Raw genomic sequence first — 19,110 nt, 5'->3', positions numbered from 1 at the left:
GCTAGTCAGGGTTGGTTTGGAAAGAGCCGTAGGGTTTAGAGGGAAAGAACTCGCTCCCCAGAAAGGAAGAGGGACTGAGATACTGACCAATGGCCTGAGCCAGTGCGATGACCACATCCTGGCAGGAAGTCTCCTCTGATAGACCACAGACCACGCGCACCACACCGTCCACCCACACCTTCAGTTCCATCTGAGACGCGATGCTAAGAAATGCAATGAGGACTTCAGTTCAGATCCGCTTGGCTCGGTTCGGCTCAGTTCAGCACTGCAGGGTACTACTGACTCCTCTCTGCAGGGAAGAGAAACATGGATAAGGAGGGTTAAAAAAAATGTAACATTTAAAACTCAAAACCAACCAATTAGTCACAGTACAGAAATTCATGTTACACAGAACTTGTCAAACGTCCAATGTTATCTAGCCAAAGGGGGTGAAAAAAGTAATCCCTCGAAACTAGCAGAATAATATTGTTGCTCAGTTTAACACACCCGACACGCAGCTGTGTCACACACAAATGGCCCCTTTCTCTCTCTACCCTCTGTTGAGTATTGAAGCTATGGGTTTATACATCTCTCCTACAGGCTCTATACGTAACAGAGCCTTATTGACGTATGTGTGACTGAGGTTTAGATTTTCATTACACTGCCCCTGGGGAGCTGAGCGGAACCGAGCGTTGCGTTCCTGAAGTTTCCTGTTGGTTAGTTGGAGCTCTGGTGGTACCTCACGGATCGGAGAGCATCAACTCAGATCTGTAACCCAATTAAATGCTCCGCTGCCCTCCTTCAAAGACATTATGACAGCTTAGTGCCGAGAAGAGCACAAGCAGAATGCACCATAGCCACTCGGTGTGTAGGTGAGAGAGAGTGTGTGTGTGTGTGTGATCTACTTACAGTGCCTTGAACTTTGTGACCTTTTGCCACATTTCAGGCTTCAAACAAAAGATATAAAACTGTATTTTTTGTGAAGAATCAACAACAAGTGGGACACAATCATGAAGTGGAACAACATTTATTTGATATTTCAAACTTTTTTAACAAATCAAAAACTGAAAAATTGGGCGTGCAAAATTATTCAGCCCCCTTAATACTTTGTAGCGCCACCTTTTGCTGCGATTACAGCTGTAAGTCGCTTGGGGTATGTCTCTATCAGTTTTGCACATCGAGAGACTGACATTTTTTCCCATTCCTCCTTGCAAAACAGCTCGAGCTCAGTGAGGTTGGATGGAGAACATTTGTGAACAGCAGTTTTCAGTTCTTTCCACAGATTCTCGATTGGATTCAGGTCTGGACTTTGACTTGGCCATTCTAACACCTGGATATGTTTATTTTTGAACCATTCCATTGTAGATTTTGCTTTATGTTTTGGATCATTGTCTTGTTGGAAGACAAATCTCCGTCCCAGTCTCAGGTCTTTTGCAGACTCCATCAGGTTTTCTTCCAGAATGGTCCTGTATTTGGCTCCATCCATCTTCCCATCGATTTTAACCATCTTCCCTGTCCCTGCTGAAGAAAAGCAGGCCCAAACCATGATGCTGCCACCACCATGTTTGACAGTGGGGATGGTGTGTTCAGGGTGATGAGCTGTGTTGCTTTTACGCCAAACATAACGTTTTGCATTGTTGCCAAAAAGTTCAATTTTGGTTTCATCTGACCAGAGCACCTTCTTCCACATGTTTGGTGTGTCTCCCAGGTGGCTTGTGGCAAACTTTAAACAACACTTGTTATGGATATCTTTAAGAAATGGCTTTCTTCTTGCCACTCTTCCATAAAGGCCAGATTTGTGCAATATACGACTGATTGTTGTCCTATGGACAGAGTCTCCCACCTCAGCTGTAGATCTCTGCAGTTCATCCAGAGTGATCATGGGCCTCTTGGCTGCATCTCTGATCAGTCTTCTCCTTGTATGAGCTGAAAGTTTAGAGGGACGGCCAGGTCTTGGTAGATTTGCAGTGGTCTGATACTCCTTCCATTTCAATATTATCGCTTGCACAGTGCTCCTTGGGATGTTTAAAGCTTGGGAAATATTTTTGTATCCAAATCCGGCTTTAAACTTCTTCACAACAGTATCTCGGACCTGCCTGGTGTGTTCCTTGTTCTTCATGATGCTCTCTGCGCTTTTGACGGACCTCTGAGACTATCACAGTGCAGGTGCATTTATACGGAGACTTGATTACACACAGGTGGATTGTATTTATCATCATTAGTCATTTAGGTCAACATTGGATCATTCAGAGATCCTCACTGAACTTCTGGAGAGAGTTTGCTGCACTGAAAGTAAGGGGGCTCAATAATTTTGCACACCCAATTTTTCAGTTTTTGATTTGTTAAAAAAGTTTGAAATATCCAATAAATGTCGTTCCACTTCATGATTGTGTCCCACTTGTTGTTGATTCTTCACAAAAAAAAACTGTTTTATATCTTTATGTTTGAAGCCTGAAATGTGGCAAAAGGTCGCAAAGTTCAAGGGGGCCGAATACTTTCTCAAGGCACTGTAGATGCTTCTCACCAGTAGCTGACCTGGCAGACCTGGAACTTCAGAGAAAAGCAGCAGGTATCCTAACACAGGAGGAGATTTAGGCCTAAGTGGATTTCTCAATGAGGAACAGGAACAGCACTAACCACTCCCCTGCTGTGTGACGTTTTATGACTTTACTTCATCTGTATTCCACAAATAACAAGGCAATAACACACACTGCCTGACTCAAAGTCTATAGCCTTGGGTGGTAAAGTACACACACAGACCTAAAACTTTTATTAACGATAGTAGTAGTAGTAGTAGGCTATACAGTTTCTCATTTGGCATATGTAAGGCCATACACACTGATCTGGCAGTGTGACTCTTACATAAGTTATGTCAACATGAGTAATAGGTCAAATGACCCACTTGCTCTGTAACTGGCCCACAGCACAGCTAGTGTTCGAGCTCAAACCCCTAGCCTAGCTCCTCCTCTCTCTGAGGTGTTTTTACTAAAATCCTCCATTATCTCTTCCTCAATGACTGTCGGCTGTGGTCGTCTATAGGGGAGCTGCCCCGCAGGAATGCAGGACTTCATCTGATGATCACAATAATTCCATATTTCTTAACAAACCGTTATTATAACGGTTTATATACCGTCGCTAGCTCCCCTACCTGAGACCCAGCTACCCCCAACATTACTCATGTGTTATAAACAGGCCAAACACTGGGCGAGCTGGGAAGCAACAGAGTTTATCACAACACCACATACAGAGAAGGAGTCACAGCTAGGGCTGTTACGGTGAGCGTATTACCGCCACACCGGCAGTCAAATGCCAAGTGAACGTTTCGTCATAGTAATTAGGCTTCTCCAAACTCTGATGCTGCTGGTGGTCACTAATAGCCTACCAAACTTACTAACTGCCTGGTACTCAACATGAGCTCATGTTGCAAAACTTTCTATAGGCTATGCAAATGCGTGAGAAAGAGTGATGCCCTCTATTAAAAAGAAGAGGATCCCATCAGCTTTCTATAGGCTAGGCCTACTATATTTATTCACTTTTGATAATGGTGTTTTCCCGCTAATGGAACATTCCTGCATATAGCCTACTGCCGTGTGCGCATTGCTGCGCTTATAATGTGAATAAATAGCCTAATAGTTTATAAACATTTTAAGATAAACGTTCTGATCTGTTGCATCCCACAACTCCCAGACTATGTTTAGAATATTTATTTCTCGCACAGAATAGGTCAACTTTTGTACTATGGGGGATAGTTGATTGGGTGGACAACGGTGGGTGGACCGGCCGCCATCTTTGTGGTAGTAATTAGAAGCTAACATTTTAATTTAAATGTCAGTGGTGTACCAGCTAAATTACAGTGGTCTGAAGGGATAGGTCCATTTTATGAATTATATTTATGATTGAAATGACACCCACCCTGTATTCAAGAGCATGTTGTGTCTCAACCGATGGCGAGCACAACACAAAACCTCAGATGATGTAAGGTAGGTCTAAGCTACAACATATGTGAATATAAAAAAATCTAAACCCATACATTTATATTTAGATAATTGACATTAAAAAGTTCAGAAATGTCATAGTTTTTATAAAAAACTTTTTTTAAAGAAATTAAAATAATTTGACAACCCTATTTGTACGCTTTAAAATGATATCAAACTCAACCGTTTATATTTTCCAGTGACGAAGACATGGGTGTCTTATGGTATGGTGAGGTATGTAAAATGGGTTAATTTTGAACACCTTTATCTCCTGAATGTTTTGGCATTCAGGTAACAAAAAGTCCCTATCTGACCACCTCTTCCATGGTCAAACGTATATGGAAAGTTTCATTTAAATGAAAAGCGAAGATGTCAAAAAGTGATTGAATTCAAATGGCTTTACATAATAATGACTCAAATATATCTCACAACGGCTGAAGATATAACATGTTTCTAAAACACCGCGCGGAGAGAGCGGTCGCTAAGCATTGTTGGAGCATGTGTCAATACTGATATTATCAACATAAAGGGAGCGCCTGCTCTTGGATCAGCATTCAAATCTTTACTTAACATTATTTCACAATACTGATGACGGAGGAGCTCCTAGAGAGATATTACCACCTACGGCTGCAAATATTGAGGCAGCTTATTCTAATGCTTACCCAATAAAAATGCACTAAATCACCGATTTGGCAAACCATTGAGCACGTTAGGTTACACATCATGAAATATTATGAGACGAATGACAGTACAAGTAGCAAAACAGAACTCAATTGATTGAACATTAAATGCATTTCACTATGATTGAAATGGGCATATAGCCTACTATCTGTAATTTAATGCAGTCATCTCAGTTTTTATTTAAACCATCTTTTTATACGTCGATTGTTTATATCAATTGCAGACATGGGCAACTTTATATTTGTACTCAACTTTGTTCTGAAGTTATTGGTGGTCACAGAGAGACGGATAAACCATGTGATTCTATGCTTAGCAGAGATCTGTGTATAAAGTAATGCGGGAGAGCAAAAAAGCATCTAACTACGCACTTAGCTGCTCTACAAGTGGTCTGAGGCAGACGTTAGATTACAAGCGTTTTCAAGTGCAATGTTAATAATGATGATTTTGGGAAACCGCTCATAGATTTCATTATGCTCCTACGAACATTCTAACGATGAACTTAGCCTTAAGATGCTTTTGGGAAACTGGACCCAGGCCGAGAGCAGTGGAATGCCACCTTGTGTGTGTGTGTGTGTGTGTGTGTGTGAGAGAGAGAGTGAGAAAGACACTGGAACAAACTCTCCTTTGTCTGTGAGAGGACTAAGACTATGACACATATACAGTAACCCAGTAAATGTAACATGGTATCCAACACCAACTCCCCCTGTCAGAGCCAGGCTCTGTGCCCTTTGAGATACACCACTCATCACACTCAGGAAGGAAACCGTAACAAATACAGCATCTGAATTCTCCAAAATGGCTTCATTTCCGCATCACTGGCAATGATCCTGCAGAACTGGACGATAGATGAAAGCAAGTGTAAAAGTATATATATATATATATATATATATATATATATATATATATATATATATATATATATATATATATATATATAGGTCTCCAAAGATTAAATTGACTAGATCTAGTGTTTTCAGATGGTTGTAAAATAAGGTGAGGAGATGAGGTAAGGACAGAGGTATCTGTGCCCTGACCCCTATCCAACATCTCTATCTTATCTAGCATGACAAGCTCTCCTACAGCACCTCACCTGGCCAGGTCTTATTGGCCAAACGAGCCCTGGTGTGTTGGGGGGGTTGTGTGTGACAGGTTCTCACACTACCTATGACGCCATGTGACAGCTTAGGAGTTGTGTGTTCCATGAAGATATGTAATTTTTCCACAAAAACATACCTCTTAGTCAGTGAAATGTGATCAACCACATCAACAGGAAACAAACCAGCCTCACAGTCTCATGTGACTTACTGCCTGGCCATTGTCACTCTGTCTCAGGAACAACAGCAGTATGTATATGTGGCAGATATCCAGTGGTGTAAAGTACTTACATACACATCAATTAAAGTACTGCTTATGTAGTTTTTTGGGGGGCATCTGTACTTTACTATTTATATTTTTGACAACTTTTACTTCACTACATTCCTAAAGAAAATAATGTGCTTTTTACTCAATACCTTTTCCCTGACAACAAAAGTACTTGTTACATTTGGAATGCTTAGCAGGACAGGAAAATTGTAAAATTCACACAGTTGTCAAGAAAAACATCCCTGGTCACCCTTATTGTCTCCGATCTGGCAGACTCACTAAACGCAAATACTTAATTTGTAAATTATAACAGTGTTGGTGTGTGGCCCTGGCTTTCTGTAAATTAAAACAATTAAAAATGGTGTAATTTGGTTCTTAATATAAGGAAGTTAAAATTATTTGTACTATTCCTTTTTTGATACTTAAGTATACAGTATATCACAATATTGAATACACCCCTCACATTTTTGTAAATATTTAAGTATATCTTTTCATGTGACAACACTGAAGAAATTACACTTTGCTACAATGTAAAGTAGTGAGTGTACAGCTTGTATAACAGTGTAAATTTGTAAATAAAAATAATAATAACATAGCCATTAATGTCTAAACCATTTTCCAGCACTGCCTTAACCCTCTTGGGCATGGAGTTCACCAGAGCTTCACAGGTTGCCACTGGAGTCCTCTTCCACTCCTCCATGACAACATCACGGAGCTAGTGGATGTTAGAGACCTTGCACTCCTCCACCTTCCGTTTGAGGATGCCCCACAGATGCTCAATAGGATTTAGGTCTGGAGACATGCTTGGCCAGTCCATCACCTTTACCTTCTGCTTCTTTAGCAAGGCAGTGGTCGTCTTGGAGGTGTGTTTGGGGTCGTTATCATGTTGGAATACTGCCCTGCGGCCCAGTCTCCGAAGGGAGGAGATCATGCTCTGCTTCAGTATGTCACAGTACATGTTGGCATTCATGGTTCCCTCAATGAACTGTAGGTCCCCAGTGCCGGCAGCATTCATGCAGCCCCAGACCATGACACTCCCATCACCATGCTTGACTGTAGGCAAGACACTTGTCTTTGGACTCCTCACCTGGTTGCTGCCACACACGCTTGACACCATCTGAACCAAATACATTTATCTTGGTCTCATCAGACCACAGGACATGGTTCCAGTAATCCATGTCCTTAGTCTGCTTGTCTTCAGCAAACTGTTTGCGGGCTTTCTTGTGCATCATCTTTAGAAGAGGCTTCCTTCTGGGACGACAGCCATGCAGACCAATATGATGCAGTGTACGGCGTATGGTCTGAGCACTGACAGGCTGACCCCCCACCCCTTCAACCTCTGCAGCAATGATGGCAGCACTCATACGTCTATTTCCCAAAGACAACCTCTGGATATGACGCTGAGCACGTGCACTCAACTTCTTTGGTCGACCATGGCGAGGCCTGTTTTGAGTGGAATCTGTCCAGTTAAACCGCTGTATGGTCTTGGCCACCGTGCTGCAGCTCAGTTTCAGGGTCTTGGCAATCTTCTTGTACCCTATGCCATCTTTATGTAGAGCAACAATTCTTTTTTTCAGATCCTCAGAGAGTTCTTTGCCATGAGGTGCCATGTTGAACTTTCAGTGACCAGTCAGTATGAGGGAGTGTGAGAGCGATGATACCAAATTGAACACACCTGCTCCCCATTCACACCTGAGACCTTGTAACACTAACGAGTCACATGACACCGGGGAGGGAAAATGGCTAATTGGGCCCAATTTGAACATTTTCACTGAGGGGTGTACTCACTTTTGTTGGCAGCAGTTTAGACATTAATGGCTGTGTGTTGAGTTATTTTGAGGGGACAGCAAATGTACACTGTTATACAAGCTGTACACTCACTACTTTACATTGTAGCAAAGTGTAATTTCTTCAGTGTTGTCACATGAAAAGATATACTCAAATATTTACAGAAATGTGAGGGGTGAACTCACTTTTGTGATATACTGTATTTAAAACCAAATAATTTTACTCAAGTAGTATTTTACTGGGTGACTCACCTTTAATAGAAAATAACTAAAGTAAAAGTATCTTTACTTTTACTCAAGAATGATGTTTGGGTACTTTTTACACCACTGCAGATATCTATGGTATCTTCTAGAATCTAGTGAAAACCATGGCAACTACGCCTAGGCCCTACTTATATTTTAAGCCCCCAACAACAGCATGAAATAGCATACATATTTAATGGTGCACTTCTATTCTGGGATATGTCCAATGAGAATCCAGCTGACAGCTTCTCCAACCCCAAATGTCTTGAGGTCAACTTCACCACATCCTTACAGTGGAGTCTCCAGGCCTGACTGACATGCATCTCTGTGGTTGTGTGCAGGGTGTTTGAGTGTGTGAAGGGTGTGGAGGATCCGCACAGACCGCTCACATGCATTCAGAAACACACCCACCCACCACTACTCGGGCAACCAGAAGTTTTCAAAAACACACATATCCACCCAGGCCCTCCACACCCAAAAGTCTCGGAGTAGAGACAAAGCATCCGCCCCGACCCCATCCCCTCACCCGCTGCTCTGCTCATTATCTTCCAGTTCAGCCCAGATCCACCCAGCGAGACAGAACAGTGAACAGACATGTGCCCTTCCATTCTCTTCTCTTTTCATCATCACCCACCCAGCCACTCTCTCTCTGATCAATGAGAGGCCAAGAGAACCCTCCAGCATGGCTGCCTGCTGCACACACTCATCATTATACCAATGAAAGAGACACACTGACAGACAGCATTTGGGTCTAGTCTGGTGTTCTGAAGCCTAAGACGGACTAGTCACAGCTAGTCCTTAAGAGTGAATAGGGTGAATAAGAGAAGAGTTCCCGCCCTGATAACCTCTTACCATGACAACCATCAGCACACATTCCTGTGGCTTCACGCACACTCCGTAGATCACCCTAAACACACGAAACATACCAGTCACTCACACACACAGATTGACACAAGCACACAAACACTGGTCCATGCTAACCAACTCCAAGTTTCACCTTACAGTAGAGGTGTTGGTCATTCATTGGTGGCCTGTGTCTAGTTGAATCTCAGCTGAGCTACTAGGGTCAGCTCTCAAGGGGACAGGAACACATCTCTACAGAGCAGAACATGTTAAACTAGACTAGGTACAGGTTTTTCTCAAGTGATCAGCATCAAAGCCCACGCAGACAAAGTGGGTAGCATCTCTCTGTGTGTGTGTGTGTGTCTATATGAGCTACAGTGTCAGCCTGTGTATAGCACAGGGCCAAAACAAGCAGAGCATGACTATGTCTCCATATGTACTCTACAGCTGTTCATAGAGGAGAACACACACACACACACACACACACACACAAAAACCTTCCCATCCAAACCTACACAAAGGAGGAATTGATTGATTACTGTTAGTCACCTGGAGTAACGCTTTTGGGAAATGAATCAGAGGATAAAGGTGAGGAGTAAACATTCCACAAGTGTTTAAGTTATGAGTCCGCTTCAACACCTTCCCCTTAAACAGTGAACAAGAACAAGGAGCGGGACAGATGCGTGCGTATGCATGTGTGTGTGTCTCTACACTGACTGCACTGCAGCCTAATTCAAATATATACCTGCCCACAACTATTACTGTACAATCAGAGTGAGTGAGAGAACCCCTTGTCAGAGCTTCATTGTACACCCATGGACAAGAGGAGAACAATGAGAAGAACAAAGGAGAGTATGTAGTACACACAAACACACACACACACACACACCTTCAGAAAATGACACTGTAGAGCACATTTTAATGTTTGTGCTTTTCTTTTAACCAACTTCTGTCTTCTAATCATGTGCGGTTCTAATAACCAATTTCTTTGTTAATGCAAGTGGCTGACTGTACAAATCCTCACTATCAGTAGCTGCAATTTGGCAGTACGCCCAGACCGTGTTTTGAGAACAAACAAAAGATATCTCAGTTTCAAGGTCTCAGCTTAGAGAGAAGAAGCCTCGTGGGGTATTGGTCTGTCACATATCATGAACCAGTATTGGTTGGTCACATGAATGAAACAAAATGGTAAAGATTAATTCACTGTGCTAAATCATGCAAATATAATTTGTCTGTGTTAAGTTGTATATAAGACTGGGGTCTGGCCAGAGAAAGCTCCTGATTGACATGTGTACTATGGTGCATTGAGTTGGTTGGAACCTCTCCAGCGCGCTGACAAATAAACAATGATTCATTTAAGATCGACTTCAAGTGTCTCTGTGTAAGAATTTCCAAGACAACACACACAGTTTTAAACACACTCATTCTTTTCACACACACAAACTTTCTCCCTCTACTGTTCCCTCTCTCTTATCATCATTCAAAGGAAAATACACACTGTCCTTGATACACAAAAGTAAACAGCTCCCTGAAGTAAACAGTGTGATAATGAGTTTCTTTGTGGCTGTTTGGGTAGTGGGCAATGCCCTAGTGATGTGCTCGACTCTGCCGGCTGTGCAGAGACTGTAACAGGCTGGCACCAACCACCCTGGTCCCATCTGCACAGTGGAGGCGCTCCCACTAGTAATGTAGAGCACTGTCTGTCACAGCAGACGCCCAAATATTTATGTTGTCCTCTCGCTTGCTTTGTTTGTTAGGCTTGACACTCATTACTGGCTTTGTTGGTTCAGTCTTGTCTGGCTGTCTATCTGTTTTATGACCATTCTGCTCCACGTGGGACAGCAATAACACTATAATAAAACTGTTGATTAAACTTTATTTTGTCCTCTTTTTACATCCCTCATTCCCTCCATTCTTCCTCTGTCCCTCACAGCTCCAAGTGAGGCTGATAAGAGCTCTGGCACAGATATAAGCTGAGAGCAGCCAGTTAGGTCACATCATCATCATCCAGCAGGGTTTTGACAATCTAACTACCCCACCTGATGTCTCCACTACAGAACATGTACAAAAGAAAAGATGACATACACACAACCAGGTGCTGCAGGTTTAAAGAATAGGCTCCTTCTGTACAAGAGTCAGGAAACATTAAGACATGTTTTAATACACCACATGGGAGCATACTGTAGATGTCAGTGTGCAGTCTTCTTGTACTAGATGTCAGTGTGTAAGTCTTCTTGTACTAGATCTCAGTGTGCAGTCTTCTTGTACTAGATCTCAGTGTGCAGTCTTCTTGTACTAGATCTCAGTGTGCAGTCTTGTACTAGATCTGTGTGCAGTCTTCTTGTACTAGATCTCAGTGTGCAGTCTTCTTGTACTAGATCTCAGTGTGCAGTCTTCTTGTACTAGATCTCAGTGTGCAGTCTTCTTGTACTAGATCTGTGTGCAGTCTTCTTGTACTAGATCTCAGTGTGCAGTCTTCTTGTACTAGATCTCAGTGTGCAGTCTTCTTGTACTAGATCTGTGTGCAGTCTTCTTGTACTAGATCTCAGTGTGCAGTCTTCTTGTACTAGATCTGTGTGCAGTCTTCTTGTACTAGATCTCAGTGTGCAGTCTTGTACTAGATCTCAGTGTGCAGTCTTCTTGTACTAGATCTCAGTGTGCAGTCTTCTTGTACTAGATCTGTGTGCAGTCTTCTTGTACTAGATCTCAGTGTGCAGTCTTCTTGTACTAGATCTGTGTGCAGTCTTCTTGTACTAGATCTCAGTGTGCAGTCTTCTTGTACTAGATCTCAGTGTGTGGCATACTGACACTCTGAACACAGACACAGAACTGCATCTAACAGTAAGCTATATCTAATCACAAGTGTTCACATGCAGAAATGATTAGCTGTAGTTTGGTCCACCAACTGAGCTGCAGTTACTGACTGGCTGACTGACTGCAGTAGAGAACAGGGAGTGGTCACAGGCCCTGGAAGAAATAAGATCTCTGATCTTCTGGAGCCTCCACATGCAGCCCTATAAAAGACTGATTCCTGGAGAACTTTTCAAACAGAACCACACCTAAGACTGGAGCAGATTACTGTAGCCTTTACAGTCTGTGACAAGGAAGTAAAGAGGTTTGAACAACAACAAAACCTCAATGGAAGGTTTAGTTGGCGCTCTTAGCAAAACATCAGAAAGCAGAACGTTCCCTGTGTGTGGAGGTAGAGGCACGTTTGCTTTCTCCTGTTTCAGAGTCGATGTGGCTGTGTGTGTGTGTTCTCTCGCACAGAGGAGGGGGCCAGGCTGCTGCAGCCTCTCTAGACACACAGCTTGCTAATTAGATTGAGCGGTTGCTTGTTCTCCCAGCGAATGAAGCGCAGAAACAAATCATGAATAATGCATTTCACAGCACATTCAATTTGGCAAATATTTCTCTGAACAAATCCCAAACACGTGACCGGCCGGCAGCACCTCTCTGAAAACATCCCCTCTGTCTGTCAGTGGTAGCTCTATTCAGATGCTAATGACAGCAGGAGGCATCAGGCACTACCATAGAACACATCACTCCTCCAGACATCAGTATCAATCCATTATACTGATTGGATTACTGGTTTGTGGGTTAATTTGCTGCAAGAATTACAACATATTTTATATTGTCCTCAAAGCACCTCAACAGTGTTTTAGTGGTCTGTTAATAGTGCAGGCACAGTTGAGCAACATCTCACTCAGTTTAAAAGATGCAGAGTAACCACCCAGTTGGATTACATATAAACCTACTGTAGCAACAACACATAGGTTTTACAAAGTCATTGATTATTAACCAGGTAAAAAATATGACAAGGCTCACGGACCTACAGGCAGACAGACAGACGGCTTCATTCACCTCACAGCACCTCACTGCAGTGTCAGTCCTGTAGCCAAGCAGCACAGTGTTAAAAACAGTCTTGGTGAAAACTCAACAGTCATTAACTAGCTACTCTTCTCCACCCACGTGTAACGCCAAGCATGGCAATACTGACCAAGGAGTTGACTTCTCATCAGCAGCAGTCAGAGTCAGTCAGTGGGACGGTGACTTGATGACAGGGTCGTACTCTAAACCATAGCAGAGAAACTGTTTTTCTGGACAAAACAGTTGATATAGTCAGGTCCAATCAGTGGTTAAATCCTGCTAAGAGAAGAATATAAGGTTTACTCACACTAATGACCCCTACCTCATCAACTCCCTGGCATGACTAGATTCACTGCCTTGGCTGCTTTAACTAGCCTAGCTCAACCGTTTAGCCATCTACAGTACCAGTCAAACACTTGGACACCTACTCATTCAAGTTTTTTAAACGTTTTTTAAACGTTTTACATTGCATAATAATAGTGAAGACATCAAAACTATGAAATAACACATATGGAATCATGTAGTAACCCAAAAAGTGTTAGACAAAATCTAAATATAATTTATATTTAAAGATTCTTCAAAGTAGCCACCCTTTCCCTTGATGACAGCTTTGCACACTCTTGGCATTCTCTCAACCAGGTTCATGAGGTAGTCACCTGGAATGCATTTCAATTAACAGGTGTGCATTGTTAAAAGTGAATTTGTGGAACTTCTTTCCTTCTTAATGCTTTTGAGCCAGTCAGTTGTGTTGTGACAAGGTAGGGGTGGTATACAGAAGATAACCCTATTAGGTAAAAGACCAAGTCCATATTATGGCAAGAACAGCTCCATAATGTGTTATTTCATAGTTTTGATGTCTTCACTATTATTATACAATGCAGAAAATAGTAAGAATAACTGACTATACACTCTGTTCACTAGATTAGTGTTCCCAGTGCTCTGATTAATTTTGCTTCTGTTTACTTGGTAGGGCGGTAAAAGTCTATTTTAGGTGGGTGTTTGACACGCACGCGTCAGCAAAAATTAAAGTTTGGAGAGTGCTGAACGATGTAGCAGGCACAGCTTTAGGGCTAATAAAGACAACAATAAAGGCTTACTCATAGGTCTAGTTCCTAAGCCCTACCTCAGACACTACCACAACTGCTTCAACTGGATAAACACTTTATTTACTCATGTAAACTATACTGCTGCCAAAGTTTTTGGGGACAATAGAAGGTTACTCATTGTGGCTCAGCCCTATACAGCCTTTTTACTAAGAGAAATACATGACTGGCCTGGCTGCCTGAAGGTGATGAGGTTTTAGAACAGAGAAGAGAAGAGGACTTAGCCTTGTCATCATTACTCAGCACCTTGAGAGATGGAGAGGAGTGACTGGTGTGACTACTGAGCTCTACAGAGAACAGGAGGCTGTATTGCTAATCGGTTAAGAGCGTTGGGCCAGTAACCGAAAGGTCACTGGTTCAAATCCTAGAGTTGTCAAATTGGAAAATATCTGCCATTATGCCCTTAAGGCAGTTAACCCCGACTGGCTCCGATGATGTGGACTTCAATCCATGCAGCACTTCTCTGATTCAGAGGGGTTGTGTTAAATGCCTAAGACACTTTTCGGTTCAAGGCATTCAGATGTGCAACTGACTAGATATTCCTTTCCCCTAGGCTAGACACAGACTGCTGATGGGCACCTCTATGTGTAATTATACACTCTCTACCTGACTCAGCACTACTGCAGGCCTGGCAGAGTCGAGATCACGCACACAAAGTGCACACAAATGCAGAACGCACACACAATTAGGGGTGTACCGAATAAACATAAACACACTAGGCCTATACGTTATGCCTACGCTGCGTTGTATACCTTTTGAGTGAATCGGGGCAGAAAAATTACATTTCAGGCTATTCCGTTAAAACAACTAGAGCCTATGCGCACGTTGTAATTACATTTCGAATCTTAATTGCCGCATTTCAAACTGTCCTTTTGCGAGGTGCAGCTGGGCACTAGTTCTGTACAATGGCGAGTGATGGTCAATAAAACAGGAGAATTCTCCATCGTCGTTTAATTCTCCAGTTGGGGAAAATGTTGGAAAAAAGTAGATTACAACGGTGATGGAAACAGAGATAACAGTACTATGTAGCCACTGCTAAATGAGAATAGTCTATGCAGCTGCCAACACCTCAAACATGTTGACACAACCCAGTATTCCTACCACTGGATAAAAACAATACAAACGTGGTCTCCCCTCTACATACAAGCAGCCTTTCGCTGCCGAATCTGACCGGGCCCAAAAAATTACAAGAGCGATAGGTCTGTTTATAGCCGCGGATATGCACCGATTCTTGGTGGTTGAGAATAGGGGGTGTCAGACTCAGCACCTCATGAAAGTGCTCGCGCCAGGTTATGAACGTCGCACTCTCGCACCCATTTCAGCAAACAGGTAGTACCCACTCTATACTAGCAAGCTAAATCTGAAGATGTCAATGAATTGGCCAATGCACCATGTGTTGCGTTGACTACAGATGGATGGACCTCCAGGGCTACAGACAGCTACGTAGTGACAGCCCGTCACATTACCCCAGAGTGGGAGACGAAAAGTACCGTGCTACAAACACACGTCACACAAGTGAGCATATTTTTCTCTTTGTAAGAAAACATTATAGCAAAGGCTTATACAATGTCTGAGCTATGTTTACATATTGATTTCACTGTCAAATGTATATTGCACTTTACTTTAGTGTTGTTGTTGATGAGTAATCGTGTGTTTTCATTTGAGAAAAATACAAAGTGATATTCCTGATAGTATTCCTGATTGGGCTTGATCAGGCATTATGACTCATGATCATATATCGACTCAGGGATACAAACACTTTGTATTTTCTTAAATAAAATAAACTACAGTAACTACGGAGCCGTGGGTTTGAGGTTTGGGTCATTGAGTATGTTTACATGCACAGTAATAATTTGATGTTAAACTGATTATGGCAGTAGGCAGAATATGCAATAATCATGTAAACACCCAACTCTGCTCATCTTAAATCCGTATAATGTAAACATCGAAGTAAACCTACGCTGATTAGAACACCTGGTTTTCTGGGCAATTAAAAAAAAATTAGGACCAGTTTAAAATAAACAAATACACACACACACACACACACACACACACACACACACACACACACACACACACACACACACACACACACACACACACACACACACACACACACACACACACACACACACACACACACACACACACACACACACACACACACACACACACACACACACACACACACACACACACACACACACACCTTATGCGAGTGAAGTGAGTTTGAAACAACTGAATGTATGCGTCTTAGTAGTTTACATCCCAACTTTATAAACTCAGAAAAAAAAGAAACGTCTTCTCACTGTCAACTGCCTTCATTTTCAGCAAACTGTGTAAATATCTGTATGACCATAACAAGATTCAACAACTGAGACACAAACTGAACAAGTTCCACAGACATGTGACGAACAGAACTTGAATAATGTGTCCCTGAACAAAGGGGGGTTCAAAATCAAAAGTAACAGTCAGTATCTGGTGAAGCCACCAGCTGCATTAAGTACTGCAGTGCATCTCCTCCTCATGGACTACACCAGATTTGCCAGTTCTTGCTGTGAGATGTTACCCCACTCTTCCACCAAGGCACCTGCAAGTTCCCAGACATTTCTGGAGGGAATGGCCCTAGCCCTCACCCTCCGATTCAACAGGTCCCAGACATGCTCAGGAAGTGTACCACATGAGGGAGGAGGATGTCTTCCCTGTAACGCACAGCGTTGAGATTGCCTGTAATGACAACAAGCTCAGTCCGATGATGCTGTGACACACCGCCCCAGACCATGACGGACCATCCACCTCCAAATCGATCCCGCTCCAGAGTACAGGTCTCGGTGTAACGCTCATTCCTTCAACGATAAATGCGAATCCGACCATCACCCCTGGTGAGACAAAACCACGACTCGTCAGTGAAGAGCACTTTTTGCCAGTCCTGTCTGGTCCAGCGACGGTGGGTTTGTGCCCATAGCTGACGTTGTTGCCGGTGATGTCTGGTGAGGACCTGCCTTACAACAGGCCTACAAGCCCTCAGTCCAGCCTCTATCAGCCTATTTCGAACAGTCTGAGCACTGACGGAGGAATTGTGCATTCCTGGTGTAACTCAGGCAGTTGTTGTTGCCATCGTGTACCTGTCCCGCTGGAGTGATGTTCGGATGTACCGATCCTGTGCAGGTGTTGTTACACGTGGTCTGCCACTGCGAGGACGATCAGCTGTCCGTGAACAAGCATGGGAAACAATGTTTAAACACTTTACAATGAAGATCTGTGAAGTTATTTGAATTTTTTATGAATTATCTTTGAAAGACAGGGTCCTGAAAAAGGGCCGTTTCTTTTTTTGCTGAGTTTATCTCCTAACTCCGAAACAAATAGGCTTCCAAATAATATGTTTGCTGTGGTAGAATGTTTTAAACAGTATTACTAGGGAAATCGTTCTTCTTTCAAAGCTTGTAATTTTAAAAAAATCAAACAATTAAATTAGTCGGACTATAATCGCATTATTGTGTGCATGTAAACGTACTCATTGACTTAATTAAAGAACAGAGAGAGTGCAATTACAAGACTGACTAAGTTGGTACCCTTAAATTGCACTGAGGACAGTTATATTCGTAGGCCCTGTTCTAGTCTCATCTGTGTGTGCGCATGTCGGCCTCCAGTAGCACTGGGCTGGTCTCAATAATCATTTAAGGCTCTTTCCATGTCTGCTAATGTAAAGGACGTTCCGCTGCTTGCTTAGGGAGTACCGCTTCCTCCTGATTCGGCTCACACCGAGGCTCGAACCCAAGATCTCTGCCTCACAAACACACGTGACCACCTTCCTGAAGCTTACCAGTCAAAAAAGCTACAGTAGGGCCACTTCAGGCTGCTTTTTTGTTTTCCTTTTGGGGATTTAATGTTCCAGCAGTATGCTCCAAAATGTTCCAAATGAGACCCATTCCAAGTGTTATATGTTAAACCCCAAATACTACGTTGAGAGTTGTCTATAGCCAATGTTGTTGTGGTAAACAAATAGCTGGGTAAACTGATCACCTGTCACGGTGAATAAGATAACGCTCACTGTCGTGCAAAAACAAATGGTGGTTAAACTGCATTTAGTTGCATTTACCCTTCACTACACCACTGTCTATAGCCTAAAACCAAACAACAGTGGGAGTCTTTAGGATCCAGTCCAGACTAGTGTAGGTGTGCATACTTTAACAAGGCTGGGACAGACGTCAAAATATATGACTCCAAATGCAAAACAAGGACTTGCGGGCTGGATGAATGTTTTAACAGATGAGATCTGTGCTGCATTCCACCCAGTTAGGCTACCTCCCAAGTCTCTCAACTTAGCTGGGGCCATGCAATGGATAGTTAACAACAACAAACTCAGTCCCTTCAACACTGGTTTCAATTAAACTGAACTCATCTAGTTCCATTCCTTCACCCTAACACTAGGGAAATATTTGTTATAACTTGGGGCCATGCATAGGATACTGTATCAACCAACAGCCAATGCTATCCCATTACACTATAACGTCTTAGTAATAAACAGGTGTTGTAGATTAACATGTGGCTCCATGGCTAAGGTCAGAGGTATGCTAACCTCCTATCACACACCTAATATTGACCTAGGGAGAGAGTGACTATCCCTGGGAGAGTGGGATAAGGGCAGAAGTGTGAGAGAGTGTGTGTGTGTTCATCTGAGATGTGTACTTTAAACAGGACAGTGGGCATTCATACACCCTGAGGAATGTTTGTTGTGAAAGCACTCAGTGAGATGACTGAAGGACAGGTAAAGTTGAGGGGGAGTAAGGTGTGGGGTTAGGTGCAGAAGGTGTATGGTGTGAGGGGAGCAGAGTATGTGGATATTTATGGAAGCTATGAAGGTAGTATTGACTTGAGTGTGGTTGGTGTGGGTCATGCAGTGGGGATCTATAGGACTAAGGCCACTCATGGGGAGGTGCCAGCCTCAACTCAGTCTCTCATTAAACTGGGGGACGAGTAACGATTTTTGCTCTCTAAGTGGAGGGGTGAAATTATGGAAGGATAGTGGAGGATGAGTGGAAGGGTAAATATCCCAGATACCTTACTGGAGCAGGGTTATATATCTGCCTCGCTCTGTCCAGCCCTAGAAACCTCCCTTTCGCCCCACTTACCACACACACACACACACACACACACACAGGGGTCCATAGTTGACACTAGCCAGTCTGTTGAGATTGATTTCTCCCAGGGAAGATATCTCAACCCCCTGGAACTACAGGGGGAGGGGGGGGGGGGGGGTAGCTCTGC

At 42.9% G+C, this 19,110-nt stretch overlaps 1 protein-coding gene across 4 annotated transcripts in view; it reads right to left on the bottom strand.

The window, feature by feature from the left end:
• Nucleotides 1-19,110, bottom strand: part of LOC139373223 (ras association domain-containing protein 7-like) — a 59,518-nt gene that overhangs the window by 18,042 nt on the left and 22,366 nt on the right. For all 4 annotated transcript variants that reach the window (XM_071113502.1, XM_071113482.1, XM_071113471.1 and 1 more), the window contains exon 2: nucleotides 88-289. In XM_071113502.1, coding sequence (XP_070969603.1) covers nucleotides 88-190 — 103 coding nt within the window. In that variant the 5' untranslated portion in view covers nucleotides 191-289. The remainder of the gene's footprint in view (nucleotides 1-87; nucleotides 290-19,110) is intronic.

This window comes from Oncorhynchus clarkii, chromosome 2, assembly GCF_045791955.1.
Source record: "Oncorhynchus clarkii lewisi isolate Uvic-CL-2024 chromosome 2, UVic_Ocla_1.0, whole genome shotgun sequence".
Lineage (NCBI taxonomy): Eukaryota > Metazoa > Chordata > Actinopteri > Salmoniformes > Salmonidae > Oncorhynchus > Oncorhynchus clarkii.
The sequence above is the reverse complement of the archived record's forward strand: the minus strand, read 5'-3'. Positions and strand labels throughout refer to the sequence as shown.